This window comes from Pleurodeles waltl, chromosome 1_2, assembly GCF_031143425.1.
Source record: "Pleurodeles waltl isolate 20211129_DDA chromosome 1_2, aPleWal1.hap1.20221129, whole genome shotgun sequence".
In the NCBI taxonomy this organism is placed as follows: Eukaryota; Metazoa; Chordata; class Amphibia; order Caudata; family Salamandridae; genus Pleurodeles; species Pleurodeles waltl.
The window spans coordinates 1,194,819,056-1,194,834,735 of record NC_090437.1 but is presented as its reverse complement, the minus strand read 5'-3'; the positions used below and the strand labels follow the sequence as shown (position 1 = coordinate 1,194,834,735).

Sequence of the window (15,680 nt, the reverse complement as noted above, 5' to 3'; positions counted from 1 at the left end):
CCCCACAAGGAAACTTAGTGATATATCCAGTCCTGGTATGTTCCATTCATGTGTAGTAGGATACTTGTATTTCTATCCATTACAGAAGCAAAACTGAAATTACCAGACTCCACCATGCAAAAAACAGGACTAAACAAGCTATTTATTTCTGACTTGGCAAAACTAAGGATCCTCATCAGTCTTTGCGTACTTGTGGCACTGATTATTTAAAGCAAATGGCAAAATACCTTTAGTTCTGTGGTGATGTGTGAGTCTCAGAAGGGAAGAAGGAGTTCATGGTTCATGAAATTATAGCATCATGGACACATGGAAAATGCCCTGGGTGGTGCTGATTCCTGTGTCTTTTTGTAGAGTATTTAAGGTTGGTGTTAAGAGAAGAGATGCTGCAGTGCTACAGGCTGGTGGATGAGACTGTCTTTCAGTGTGTGCAATGGGGAGGTTCTTGATGAAATACCTATGAGCCATATGTGGGTTGAACATTCAAGTGGTAACTGGTTACATCCAACCTGTCATGGGTTTTCCACTTGACCACTTGTCAGTGAGAATCGCATTAGCACCAGGGGCAGAGTTTGCTCCTGATACGTTGATAGGAGGTGGAATCACCAAATGTGGCAATGGACAGCAACTTGACTTTGAACCAGAACAATGTATTTTTTTTATTTTTTATTACTGCTACTTTCTATTTCTTCCTGTGAACTCATCTTTAAAACAGGCATTGGTAAAGCCTGTGGATCTCGTCTTTTGACTTTGCCAACACAAAACTATTGGCTCTGACAATGCTTAACAAAACTATTGCCAATGATGAACAGCATCAGAAAACTAAGAAAGCAATGGTGTATACGACTGTATGTGTTACCACGCTTTCGCATCGATACATTATGACGCTAAAGGGACCCTAACATGATGACACATACAGGTGCATATGTCATCACCTATCATGACATATACTTTTCTTTTTATTTAACATTCCAAGGTGGTGGACGCCAATCTTGGAATGGTAATATTAATAAATCATTAAATAAAATGTGTGCAAAAGCGTGACTGCAGAATGTGGCGGCGCCGTGGAAAAATACAGCTGCTAGAAGGGGAAGGAGAGCAATAGAAGACCTGAAGGATGGGGCAGAGGGTTACGGGAGAGGGAGCAAGTTAAAAAAGACGATAAGCAGCAGCAGTGGGGAGCCAGGGAGCAACGGAAGGGAGTAGGTTTATATATTAAAAACAATACAGCTGATGGGTGTGGAAGAGTAACAATGGGAGTAGAGGATGTTGAGGGGGAAGGAATACATGGGGAGAGACTGAAAAAAGAAAAGCAAAAGAAAAAACTAGCTCATTGTATATTACGAATGCTCCGCATGTGGAACAACAATCCTGACAATCAGAAGGCCTTTCAATGTGATTTTAACTTACAGTACAAATGTAACTTCTTGCATCCTTTTTTATTTAAATATATGTCTTTTTTTAAGCAAGTACACATAAAGATGCCATGACATAACCCGTAGGTGCTGCTGTGCAGTGTATTATGCTATCTATCGCCATTGTTGAGGGAGGTGTATCATGACCCACTCAAGGCTTTGCCTTCCAACAGTTATGCCCACTCAACAATGGTAATATATAGCATGCTACACTCTGCACATCTAAATCACATATCAATTGCAGCTTTGAATACAAGAAACACTATTATATGTGAAGACAAACTTATTTGTCTCCCACATGATTTTTGCATAATATACATACCTCGTTCTCCTTTTGTAGGTACTGCAAGATGTAGGATTCCCAAGAGGAAATTAATGAGTTCAGGGGCAAATCTCTTTGATAGAGACACATACTCAATAAAAATACAACACAGAAACAAACCAGCTGCAACATCTTTAAGCGAGAGAACTGGACACTAAAAAGAAAACAAAACATCACAACTTTGAGAATGAGACATTTGAAGTTAGAGGTACTAATGTTTAAAATAAGGTTTTTAACAAGAAGAATTACTTTAATGATGATTCATTTAGACATTTGTTACTGCTTTGGAATGCACTGCAAGACTGGAAAACAACCTCTCCTAAATTTTCCTTTTAGGATATTTTTATAAGGGGATAATGTGTCAGCATTATCTCCTCACATCCAGTCCCTTGGCTCCATACTAATATGCTACACAATCATCCCACCCCACATCCAACGTTTTTGACACACATGCTTAGAGCACAGCGGATGCGTAAAAGGGGAATGACTGAGTGAGTGTTCTAAAGGAGGAAGAAGTAAAAGTACAAAAAAGTAAACAAAGCTTCAATTGTGTGTACAGAACTTTCCAGACTAAATCTGCATATTTGTGTAATGATACATTCAAACTGCAGGGCTCATGAAACATAACTAGTGTCAGATAAATCTCTCCTATGGGCACATGCTTTATTTATAGCTGCCAATACTGGTTAGGCTTTGGAGGAAAGACCATAGAGTTTCGCAGGAAACTGAAGCCTCTTGTGTTGTGGGCCTTTGGAAACATAAGCCCATCCACTTTGCAACAGTAGCAAGTACCACTTTGATGCATTTGGTGAGACTATTGTTCGTGATGAATACAGACTTCAGGCAGGTTTTTAAAGTTCCAAACATAAAAAACATTAGCTACATCAATATTGTGTAAAGTTTCCTTAAAGATTAATTCCCAGTTAAATGCTAAAAGTCTGCCAAAACCTTAACAGGAAAAGAGGACAAGACTGATTTGTTGAAGAAGAAAGAACATGAAGTTCGCAAATCATTATTGCAAAAAGAAGTAGTTGCAAAGCTGATTTCTATCTCAAAAGGTATAAGTCACAAGGTTCTATAGCAGTGGTTCCCAACCTTTTGACTTCTGTGGACCCCACTTTATCATTACTGGAACCGGGGGACCTCTACTATATCATTACTGGAATCCGCCATCCCCCCCCGCCCCGCCACCCTCACCCCCACTGAGTCATTACTGAGAGCTGGGGACCTAATGCCTTAATATTATTAATTTAATTTTCTAAGCAATCGTGGACCCCGTGAGGAGGCTTTGCGGAAACCCAAGGGTCCCCGAACCACAGGTTGGGAACCACTGTTCTACAGAGCCCATTGGTTTGTGCACATAGGAGCTAAGGACCGAACTGATACGCCACAGAGACGTAACGTCTAGGACCGAAAAACATAAATGAAGGACTACATGGATTCCTCAATCTGAGTAGGTTAATAATGTTACCATGTGATCAAATGAGCCTGTAAATGTTATGGCGATGTTCCCATTTGTTCTTGTACTAACACCTTGTGTAATGGGACTTTCTTTGCAGCATGCATGGTAGAATAGACTGATTGTCTGAAGCCTGCCTTTGTATATGCTAGTTTATCAGGTACCCAGATGTCGAGGTCAGCAATGAGAAGAAGGAATGGCTGGGACCAGGAGATCAGCAACTTGTAGAAGACCCAAAAAGCTGTTGATAACCAAATACAGTCAGAAAACCAAGCCTGCCATGAACAGAATGGCACTATTTGGTTCAAATCCAGATTGCCCGAATTCTCAGTATTCGGTTGAGTCCCTTGAGTATCATGCCATGTTTGAGTCTCATGCAGAGGTGTGGCTTGACAGCCTCAGACGGCGGACACATAACCTGGGCACTCCGCTCCTGCCTAATTAAAATCCTGTAACATTGTCAGCCCTGGAGGCCCATGTAGCTCACTAACCACTCAATCCTGTGCTGCCATTCTCCCAACTGTGTGTGGATGGGTTCGGGCGGGACCTTAGGCGAGGTGGAAGAAGACTAGTGAGGGGCACTCGCCGGACCCGGCCCCGCCTGGAGCAAGCCGACCTCACAAGAATAGCGGGGAGCGATCCGGAGTCACGGGCCCATACGACAGGTAAGTCCAGCAACCAAGAGCTGCTGCAGGACCTGGAGGGCTTTCAACAAATGCCCGTGACAGCCAGGGAGACACTATACTCAGTGTACGCGGTCTGCACACCAAACGGCCTAAGGGCACACACTGAGCGCGTAACACCACCAAAGAGGACCCGGGAATCTCCTCGTAGTCAGTGAGGCGGCTTCTCACGGTGGTGGGGTGCCTTGATCATGGACAACTGGCCCTGCTCCACCCCACAACCTTAAAGTCCTCATTAACATGGACAGACTTCCATAAAGCTGAAGGGAGGAGGACGGGAGCACAATCATTCCCCATACCACCAAATTAGCATACACTACTCACTAGGCCAATGCATACCCAAGGAAAGGCCCTCGGGCACAGGAAACTCACAAATCCACAAAGAAGGAGCTTGTAGTACAAGCAAGTCAACGCCGTGTCCTCCGCCTGCTTCCTCACCCTCCGCATGCTCCGCAAGATCTTCCGCTGGATCCCCGCCGACACCAGAAAAACCGTGACCCACGCCCTCGTCACAAGCCGCCTGGACTACGGCAACACCCTCTACGCCGGGACCACAGCCAAACTCCAAAATCGCCTGCAACGCATTCAAAACGCCTCGGCCCGCCTCATCCTCGACATACCCCGCAGCAGCCACATCTCCGCACACCTGAGACACCTGCACTGGCTCCCAGTCAGCAAAAGGATCACCTTCCGACTTCTCACCCACGCACACAAAGCCCTCCACGACAAGGGACCGGAATACCTCAACAGACGCCTCAGCTTCTACGTCCCCACCCGCCTCCTCCGCTCCTCTGGCCTCGCACTCGCTGCTGTCCCTCGCATCCGCCGCTCCACGGCGGGTGGGAGATCTTTCTCCTTCCTGGCGGCCAAGACCTGGAACTCCCTCCCCACCAGCCTCAGGACCACCCAGGACCACTCCGCTTTCCGGAGACTCCTAAAGACCTAGCTGTTCGAGCAGCGATAACCCCCCCTTTTTCCCCTAGCGCCTTGAGACCCGCACGGGTGAGTAGAGCGCTTTATAAATGTTAATGATTTGATTTGATTTGTAGGAAGTTGGCTCTGTATGTGCTATTTCAAAGTAAGGAATAGCATGCACAGAGTCCAAGGGTTCCCCTTAGAGGTAAGATAGTGGCAAAAAGAGATAATACTAATGCTCTATTTTGTGGTAGTGTGGTCGAGCAGTGGGCTTATCAAAGGAGTAGTGTTAAGCATTTGTTGTACATACACACAGGCAATAAATGAGGAACACACACTCAGAGACAAATCCAGCCAATAGGTTTTGTTATAGAAAAATATATTTTCTTAGTTTATTTTAAGAACCACAGGTTCAAATTCTACATGTAATATCTCATTTGAAAGGTATTGCAGGTAAGTACTTTAGGAACTTTGAACAATTACAATAGCATTTATACTTTTTACATAAAACACATTTAGCTGTTTTAAAAGTGGACACTGCAATTTTCACAGTTCCTGGGGGAGGTAAAGTAATGTTAGTTTTAGCAGGTAAGTAAATTACCTACAGGTTTGAGATTGGGGTCCAAAGTAGCCCACCGTTGGGGGTTCAGAGCAACCCCAAAGTTATCACACCAGCAGCTCAGGGCCGTTCAGGTGCAAAGGTCAAAGAGGTGCCCAAAACACATAGGCTTCAATGGAGAGAAGGGGGTGCCCCGGTTCCAGTCTGCCAGCAGGTAAGTACCCGCGTCTTCGGAGGGCAGACCAGGGGGGTTTTGTAGGGCACCGGGGGGGGACACGAGTCAGCACAAAAAGTACACCCTCAGCAGCGCGGGGGCGGCCGGGTGCAGTGTGTAAACCGTCGGGAAATGGAGTTCAGGCAGTCGCGGTCAGGGGGAGCCTCGGGATTCCCTCTGCAGGCGTCGCTGTGGGGGCTCAGGGGGGACAACTTTGGTTACTCACAGTCTTGGAGTCGCCGGAGGGTCCTCCCTGAGGTGTTGGTTCTCCACCAGTCGAGTCGGGGTCGCCGGGTGCAGTGTTGCAAGTCTCACGCTTCTTGCGGGGTTTTGCAGGGGTCTTTAAATCTGCTCCTCTGTAACAAAGTTGCAGTTCTTTTGGAGCAGTGCCGCTGTCCTCGGGAGTTTCTTGTCTTTCTTGAAGCAGGGCAGTCCTCAGAGGATTCAGAGGTCGATGGTCCCTTGGAAAGCGTCGCTGGAGCAGGTTTCTTTGGAAGGCAGGAGACAGGCCGGTAAGTCTGGGGCCAAAGCAGTTGGTGTCTTCTGTTCTTCCTCTGCAGGGGTTTTTCAGCTCAGCAGTCTTCTTCTTCTTGTAGTTTCAGGAATCTAAATTCTTAGGTTCAGGGAAGCCCTTAAATACTAAATTTAAGGGTGTGTTTAGGTCTGGGGGGTTAGTAGCCAATGGCTACTAGCCCTGAGGGTGAGTACACCCTCTTTGTGCGTCCTCCCAAGGGGAGGGGGGTACATCCCTAATCCTATTGGGGGAATCCTCCATCTGCAAGATGGAGGATTTCTAAAAGTTAGAGTCACTTCAGCTCAGGACACCTTATGGGCTGTCCTGACTGGCCAGTGACTCCTCCTTGTTTTTCTCATTAATTTCTCCGGCCTTGCCGCCAAAAGTGGGGGCCGTGGCCGGAGGGGGCGGGCAACTCCACTAGCTGGAGTGTCCTGCGGTGCTGGAACAAAGGGGTGAGCCTTTGAGGCTCACCGCCAGGTGTTACAGCTCCTGCCTGGGGGAGGTGTTAGCATCTCCACCCAGTGCAGGCTTTGTTACTGGCCTCAGAGTGACAAAGGCACTCTCCCCATGGGGCCAGCAACATGTCTCTAGTGTGGCAGGCTGCTGGAACCAGTCAGCCTACACAGACAGTCGGTTAAGGTTTCAGGGGGCACCTCTAAGGTGCCCTCTGGGGTGTATTTCACAATAAAATGTACACTGGCATCAGCGTGCATTTATTGTGCTGAGAAGTTTGATACCAAACTTCCCAGTTTTCAGTGTAGCCATTATGGTGCTGTGGAGTTCGTGTTTGACAAACTCCCAGACCATATACTCTTATGGCTACCCTGCACTTACAATGTCTAAGGTTTGGCTTAGACACTGTAGGGGCACAGTGCTCATGCACTGGTGCCCTCACCTATGGTATAGTGCACCCTGCCTTAGGGCTGTAAGGCCTGCTAGAGGGGTGACTTATCTATACTGGCATAGGCAGTGAGAGGCTGGCATGGCACCCTGAGGGGAGTGCCATGTCGACTTACTCATTTTGTTCTCACCAGCACACACAAGCTGGCAAGCAGTGTGTCTGTGCTGAGTGAGGGGTCTCCAGGGTGGCATAAGACATGCTGCAGCCCTTAGAGACCTTCCCTGGCATCAGGGCCCTTGGTACCAGAGGTACCAGTTACAAAGGACTTACCTGGATGCCAGGGTGTGCCAATTGTGGATACAAAAGTACAGGTTAGGGAAAGAACACTGGTGCTGGGGCCTGGTTAGCAGGCCTCAGCACACTTTCAATTCAAAACATAGCATCAGCAAAGGCAAAAAGTCAGGGGGTAACCATGCCAAGGAGGCATTTCCTTACAGAGCTCATTAGGGGACTACTGATGATGGGGTGCGCCCCCATCCTAGATAAAGGAGCAAGTACCATATGGAAATGCACTAAGGGCTCCAAGGAAGTTGCTGGCTGTTACAACATTAGAAAACCACAGAGTTCGCACGCAGACTTAATAAGCTAAAGAAAATGAATGGTGAGACCGGCGATGAACAAACAGTGCCTTACATTGCAGCGTGACCCCCCACTTGAAAAGGATGATAAACACATGCCACCCGCACAGCTGGGGGCATCCTGCTGCCTACAGGAGCTCCAACAGCCCTTCGCCACCTGCCTGCCCCTGATGGGACACTAATGATGCTTCTTCCAGGTGCAGTGGAAATAACAGCTTCAACGTCTTAAAGACGGCCAATACAAGGCCCTGAAATTAACCCACGGAGTGCCTAGGAGGGGGCAGGGTTGGAGCGAGTCACAGCTGGACGGGCTTAAATGAAACAAACACACTCTTTTAATGACAAATGCTGGGGACCATCCAGCTGACAAAGAGCAGAGATTTCAGGCTCATAACCATCTTCAAGTTTGGCCCAAGCAACGAAGAACCTAATAAGTCCCAACCACCACCCTGCCCCGGCCTGCAGTACATCTCCGAGTGACACCCCACTGTTATCCTGGCAGCAATACCTGAAGACATCGTATCTCCTAGCTGTACTGACCTAGCCTGACCGGTCGGCCGGACACTCAGACAAATAAATTATAGGGAAACCCAGAACAAAACAAGGGGACAGTCAGATCGGGTCATTGCTGCCAACACAGCCCATACATGACACGACGGGAGGCTCAAAGGACACAGTCCCCTCATTGCAAATGCAGTTTGATAGAATACTACTGGTAGCGATGGCAGACACAAAAGCTACACTCCAACAAGATACGGGGGCTGTGCCCATGGGCCTAGGTTTACAGAGGGCCGAACACCATAAACTGGCAGACAGGGTGAAGGAAGTGGAGTCGGGGCACGAAGAAATACAGCCAGCCCAGCTAGACCTAGCACAACAGGTAGGAGCATTGCACAACAGTCTACAGACATTGGAACAAAGGTCTGAGGACGCCGAAGGACGTAATCGGAGAAATAAAGTCCGCATAGAGGGACTTCCTGAGGGCTGGGAAGGCGGAGATATGGTGGCATACCTAGACAGATGGTTAAACAAAGAAGTGGCTCCGGGACGTTTGACACCCTTTTTTGCCATCAAACGTGCACACAGAGTCCCAGCCAGACCACCAGCACTGGGAGGACTGCCTCGTCCAGTAGTCGCAAAGCTTACATTTTAAAGATCATGACTCTCTCCTGCAGAGAGCAAGAAAAGATGGCCCATACAACATTAGAAATGGCAAGGTAACATTGTTTCCTTACTACACAGCGGCAATCCAATCTAAAAAGGCCTCCTTCATGACAGTTAAAAAAAAAAAAAAAAAAAGCGCTCCAAGCGCTCCGAGACGAAGGGATAAAATACTCTCTACTGTTCCCAGCCAAGCTTAAAAAAAATCACGCTGGACGGTAAGACACACTTCTGTGAGCACAGTGGCATGGACTTGCTGGAAACACACAAAACTGGTACGGCCCCTCCCAGACCCCAAGAAGGCAAGAAAAATTCAGAGTTCCAGGAAAAGCCCACAAAGGGCGAAGACCAGGGAGACCCAGAAGAAACCCAGCAAGATGGAGTCAGACAGAGACAAAGTGGCGGTGGCCTTCAAGAATAAAACAGGAACGGAATCTGAACAGGAATCCCTCTCAGACAAACTATCATCAGATTTCGAATCAGATGGATCAGCACTGTCGCAAGCGGCCTTGCCTGGAGTGACACCGCATGAGTAGAGTTGATCTGATACTGTCCAGCACACACAGAGATCGACAACAAGAAGAGACAACAACCTCAGCACACGGAACATAGTGCATATTGCCTGCCCTCAAAGGGACATGCTCGGCTGTGACAACACCTTAATGGGGCCCACACGCTACAATGGTTTGACACCTTGCTGTGGCCTGGTCGGGGGCCACACTCATGCAGGAATATCATTGAGAACTTGCCCCTGCGACATAAGCAGGGGTAGGCTGGAGCAGGTCAATGGTACCTTCTCTTACACCCCCCACTTGACCCCTGGAAGGTGTCGGTGGAGTTGAATTGATGTACTTGGTTCCTGGAATTTGTACGTTTGGGCGGCTGGCTGTTGCCGAGCGGTCCTGGGAAAGGGGAGTTGTTTTGCTGACAGGTAAGCTTCTGGGTAAAGAAATGACATCAGGCAGCATATACGCACCCAATCACGGTCAGCTCGCATTCTTCCAGTCACTATCAACCCCATTAAGGTACATGGCCAGCGATGTGTTGATGCTGAAAGGAGATTATAACTGTGAAGCGGATGTATTGTTAGGCAGTTAAATGTCCCCACTACCGGGAGTGTCTGCCCATAAACTGGCAACAGGGTTTGGGGAATGGCACTGGAGATGGGAGTTGGATGATTATCTGGAGGGTCCAACATGGACAAGAACGGGGTTACTCATTTTACTCCCCAATTCACACACTCCACACAAAATTAGATAGCTTCCTCTGTTCCAAATAAATTGAGTTGGAGACTGTTTTGAGATGGGGACCCTTATCCCACTAGAGGACCTATTTGACAGCTTCTAGCTACCCAGAGGCCAATTCCTGACATACAAGGCACTGGTAAAACCTTCCAGGTACTATGGGGAGAAGGGAGAGATGACCTGCACTACACCTAGTTCTGCAGTCACTACTGACACTTGGTTCTGCGAGACAACAGGTGACCTGGATATATAAAACGCTGAACACTATGAGTAGAGAATCCTTAGACACTCAAAACTTGGTGGGAGGGGATAATTGGATGCAAAATCTTAGAGGGAGACTGGGACAAAATACTAGGCTACCCCCAAAGAATGTCACACAACACAAGGTTGAAATATTTCCAATTCAACTACCTACATATGACATACCTCACCTCGCACAGGCTTCAGGTGATCTATGAAAGAAACATTAAGCATTGCCCAAAATGCCAAACACCAGATGTCGACTTTAAGCACATGACATGGGATTGCCCAGCACTCCAAATTTTGTGGACAGCAGTGTTAAAACACCTTGAGGAGGCCCTTGGGCAGACACCACCACACATGATAAAGTCAAGCTTGATGGGGAATTTCTGAAGACCAGTAAAGCAGCAGGTGGGCACAAAATTCATAGATCTGGCACTTGTCTTAACCAAGCGCAAGACTGCAATGGCTTGGAAATCCCAGTCGGGACTGGTAGTTGAGTCATGGGTGAGAGATGTCTCCAATTAGGCTATGGCTGAAGAAAGAGCTCTTTGCTGGGAAGACGCGAGGGGTCCCAAAAGGTAGTCTGTGGCAGGGCTGTGGAGGGAGGTCCTGAACAGCTGGGACACTCCAACCAACATACTGGGAGGTGGTGACTCAGACACAACAGGAGCAGGAAATACAAGTAGTAGGTGCACTTCAGCAGAGTCCCAATCTGGAACCCAGTCCAGACAAACCTAGAACAGCAGCAGGGACATCTTGCCGATACTGAATACTCGAACACACTCCTTACTCCCCATCCCCATCTCCAGGGAAGACTACAATACACTGAGAGGAGACAGGTGAGAGATCACTCTGAAGCCCCCCTAAATGCCCTGCCAATTAAAATAGTCCTCTCAGTAGGCGAAGACAAAGGCCAGGTGCCTTCTCCCGGTCAGGCTGAACAAGATATGTAACATTTGCAGAAAGGTTCAGTTCACTTCATAGTTTACGATTAAGAAAGAAAATCATATGTGACTAATATCCCCTCCCCACAACTTATATCCCCTCGTAGGGGATGCCACACACAACATACTCAGGTTGTTACAAACCTGGTGTGCACTGACCCTTATTACCAAGGTAACCTTTGGTTTAACATCCTAGTACGACAAAGTCGTTGGGGAGTCAAACTGAGATGGGAGTCATTTAAATTGAATAATGTAGATGAATATTACACTAATATACATTTTTCTTGAGATGTATGGTGTATATTCAAAACAAACTGCACATGTAATCTTATGCAAAATGACAATACAGATGTATTTAAAAAAATGTTTATGTCCAATGCACATCAGACAGGAATAAATCAGTAGAATGACTGTGAATAGACAATGACAATTAATATGCCATAGCAGTGAAAAACAAGTTTTGTTTTTCAATACTGTGACACAATGTCAATGAAGCACAAGTTACTTACCTTCAGTAACACCTTATCCGGTAGAGATTATCTAGCTGCAGATTCCTCATTTTAGAATATTCCCCAGACATCAGACTGTATTTAAAATGTTTCTGAGCAGTACATCTGCGCACCGGTAGGTGGCATCTTCGGTTAAACATCGTTGGCATTGTTCATGCTGGAAATTACCTGCTTGGTACTATATAGGCACCACCCCTAGTAAGGAATCTGTCAGATTAATGTCACTGGAAAAGCCTGTTCGCAATAGTGGATGTGTATGGGCTAGCATAATCTCCCTGACCAATGTCGATTAAGAACATGCTCTGGCAAACTGGTCCAAGTTGTAGCGGTCTGATATAAGCCAGATGCTCAGAGACTTTCTTTGTGGTCAATGACGTTCCTGGATTAAAACTGAGCCTCTTCTCTTGATCTGGAACCAAAATAGGGGCTTCCAAGAGCTTATGAGTTTAAATAACCTGCTCATGCCTGGCTCTAGGCTGCCATAGGTCTGGAGCAAATGATATTTTAAAAAAAGGCTTGTATTGTGCATGCCACTGGTCTATAGCCTCAAGTTATTGCTACTGGTGTGAGAAGCCTGGTTAAGAACAAGTGAAAATAAATCAACATGAACATCTTCTAGGGTGCAAGTACCTGTGTGTGAGGGCACCCCTGCACTAGCAGAGGTGCCCCCACGAACTCCAGCTCCATTTTCCTGGACTTCTTGAGTGCGGGGATGCCATTTTATGTGTGTACTGGACATGAGACACTACCCATGTCCAGCTACATAATGGTAACTTCGAACCTGGGTATGTTTAGTATCAAACATGTCGGAATCATACCCCAATACTGTTGCCAGTTTTGGAAGTATAATTCCATGCACTCTGGGGGCTTCTTAAAGGACCCCCAGTATTGCTCCAACCAGCCTTTTGGGGTATTCCGGGCAGCCCAAGCTGCTGCCACCCCTCAGACAGGTTTTTGCCCTCCTGCTGCTTGAACAGCTCATGCCCAGGAAGGCAGAACAAAGGATTTCCTTTGGGAGAGAGGGGTAACACCCTCTCCCTTTGGAAATAGGTGTTACATGGCTTGGGAGGGGCTGCCTCCCCAAGCCCCTGGTATGCTTTGAAGGCCACATTTGGTGCCCTTTGTGCACAAACCAGTCTACACCGGATCAGGGACCCCAGTCCCTGCTCTGGCATGAAACTGGACAATGGAAAGGGGGCTGCCCACTCTCTTGTCCATCACCACCCCGGGGGTGGTGCACAGAACTCCTCCAGAGGGTCTCTGGGTTCTGCATCTTGAATTCAAGATGGGCAGGGGCCTCTGGGAGCATCTGAGTGGCCAGGTCAGGCAGGTGATGTCAAAGCCCCTTTCTGGTAGGTGGTCACCTGGCTAGGTGACCAATCCCCCTTTCAGGGCTATTTAGGATCTCTCTCTTGGGTGGGTCCTCAGATTCAGCTTACAAGATTCCAGCAGGACTCCTCTGCATACTCTACTTTGACTTCTAGCCATTGGAGCTGCGACTGGGCCCTCCAGGAACTGACAATCTACATCCACGATGAAGACTTTGCTTGCAACATTGTTTCCACGGCTCCTTCCAGCTTCTGCAACATTTCCCCAGCTGTGCATCCTCTGAGGGCAGCAAGTCTTCAGTCTGCACGAGAAGGAAGAAGGAATCTCACTTGGAGTGAAGGAGTCACTCCCCTGCCTCCGCAGCCACCAACTGCAACAACGACCGGCTGCGTGGATCTCCTCTGATCCTGAGCTGCATGGATACTGCATCACGAGTGGTGGTCTGGAATAGTACTCTTGGTCCTCTCCACCCAACTTTGGTGCAGGTAAGCCCATGCCTTCCCATGCATGACAGTACCCACGTGCACCACAACTCTTGCAGCTACTAAGGCTTGTTGGCTTCTCCTCCAAGGGAGCTCCAGCCCTCCTTCCTGTGACGCACAGCCCTCTGCGTGCTTCTCCTGCAGCGTGGGACCCTTCTCCAGTTGTGCTGCCTGGGCTCCTCTGTGACTCCTGGTTCCTTTTCCAGTGGGTCTCCTGTGGGGGCTGCCTTTTCTTCTGTGGACTCTCTGCTTTGCTGAGGGTCCCTCTAGGACTCCTCCCGTGGGTTGAGTCCTCCTGGACCTTGCTGGTCCCCGGCAGCTCCACTTTTGCTTCACCAAAAATTCTGCCTTTGCCAAGGCTTGTTGGTGGCTTTTCCACGTCACTGACTGACTGCAATCATCCATCCGGCGTGGGATGTTGACTTCATCCTCCAGGAACTGTTCACCAACTCCAGGGCTGCATTCCTGACAATCTTCGGCCTACCGTCGACCAACTCCTGCAACCACAGACGGGTGGGTAGTGGCTCCTGCCCCCACTGGACTTTTCTATGACTTCTGGACTTGGTTCCCTTTTTCCACAGGTCTTCCTCTTCAGGAATTCACTGTTGGTTTCTTGCTGTGTGTGGGTGTCACATTATCTTATTTTTCTTTCTTTTGGGTGGTTCAGGGAAAATCCAGTAACTTGCTCCTTTCTTCCTGGTCACTGGGGGGCACTGTGGTACTTACCTTTGGGGTTTCCTAGTTCCCCCAGCTTCCCTCTATTCACTCCACTTACCTAGGTGGGGGTTCTGCATTCGCATTCCATTTTTTTTGTATATGGTTTGGCCTCCCCCTAGGGTCATTATCGTCTATTGCCATTTGCATGTTTTGTATTGCTTTCTATGCCTATTTCTGATTACTAGTGTACATATCTAGTGTGTTACTTACCTCCTATTGGAGGGTTGACTCTCTAGTACTTTTTGGTAATTGTATCACTAAAATAAAGTACCTTTATTTTTCTAACACTGAGTGGTTTCTTTCATGTGTGTAAGTGCTGTGTGACTACAGTGGTATTGCATTAGCTTTGCATATCTCCTAGATAAGCCTTGGCTGCTCATCCACAGCTACCTCTAGAGAGCCTGGCTTCTAGACACTGCCTACACTACACTAGTAGGGGATACCTGGACTTGGTATAAGGTGTAAGTACCTTAGGTACCCACCACACACCAGGCCAGCTTCCTACGATCATAAGTTTTACAAATCTTTGCGTTCAGCTGTTCTCTTGTTTTTGGCCATCCCTCAAACTAAATATAAATTTTGGGGAGGCAGGCAGTTCGCTGTGATTGGACAAACTCTGGAATGCACTTCAATTGCAAATGTGGAAGAATCATTGCTATTGTTTCACAACTCATTAAAAGTCTGGCTTGTCTGTTAACTTTCCTTTGTTTCGGTTACGTCTTCACTTCATAGTCATGGTTGTTCACGGCACCTGGATTTAGTCCAGGAGGTTTTGTGCATTACACAAACAAATAAATAATTTCATTGTTAAATAAATATGTTTTGCTTTAGTCTATTTAAAATCATTAAGTTGTCTTGGTGTATAAATAGCATTATATATTACAAGCTACACTCTCTCAGTACAATGGAAAATATTTTTAAATGTATTCTCCAATCTAGTAATTCAAGAAACAGTTATGATGTCTGGAGATGACTGTTTTTTCTGTGCTCTCTGTGTAATAAACGAGTTTCACACTTAATTACGGCATCTTCATAATAAAGCTATACAACATCATGAAAAAACAGAATAATTTCCAGGATGGTACAAAAGTACAGATTTACATCCATGACAAAAAAGACAAAAATAAATTAAATACAACCAATCTTTAAATGACACAGGAATAATGTGATTAACAAAATAGGATAAAGGCAGAAGATTAAATCTGAGCAGTACTCTGCCAGTACTGTGGTTTGTTTTACCATTATAACTACATTTAAAGTAAGGCAGGCAGGACATCCAAAGGTCAGAGCACAAAATGAGAGTAAGATATGTTGCTAAAATCCGATTTACTTACCTTAATGAGCAACTGACTTAAGTATGTCATTGCAGGAGTTACAACTGGATGCCAAAAGTCAGAAGTAGGAAACAGGATTGCAGTGATTTTCAAATACACAAACTGGAAACAGTTGAGAGAAAAAAAAAAGCAGATTTAAAGAACTTAGCAAAGCATT

General features: G+C 46.9%; 1 protein-coding gene across 1 annotated transcript in view; it reads right to left on the bottom strand.

The window, feature by feature from the left end:
* NOP14 (NOP14 nucleolar protein) overlaps positions 1 to 15,680 on the bottom strand; it is a 143,496-nt gene that overhangs the window by 21,655 nt on the left and 106,161 nt on the right. The window contains exons 12-13 of the mRNA XM_069203512.1: positions 15,524 to 15,625; positions 1,735 to 1,888 (exon numbers count right to left, since the gene is read on the bottom strand). Of these exons, the coding sequence (XP_069059613.1) occupies positions 1,735 to 1,888; positions 15,524 to 15,625 (256 nt within the window). The remainder of the gene's footprint in view (positions 1 to 1,734; positions 1,889 to 15,523; positions 15,626 to 15,680) is intronic.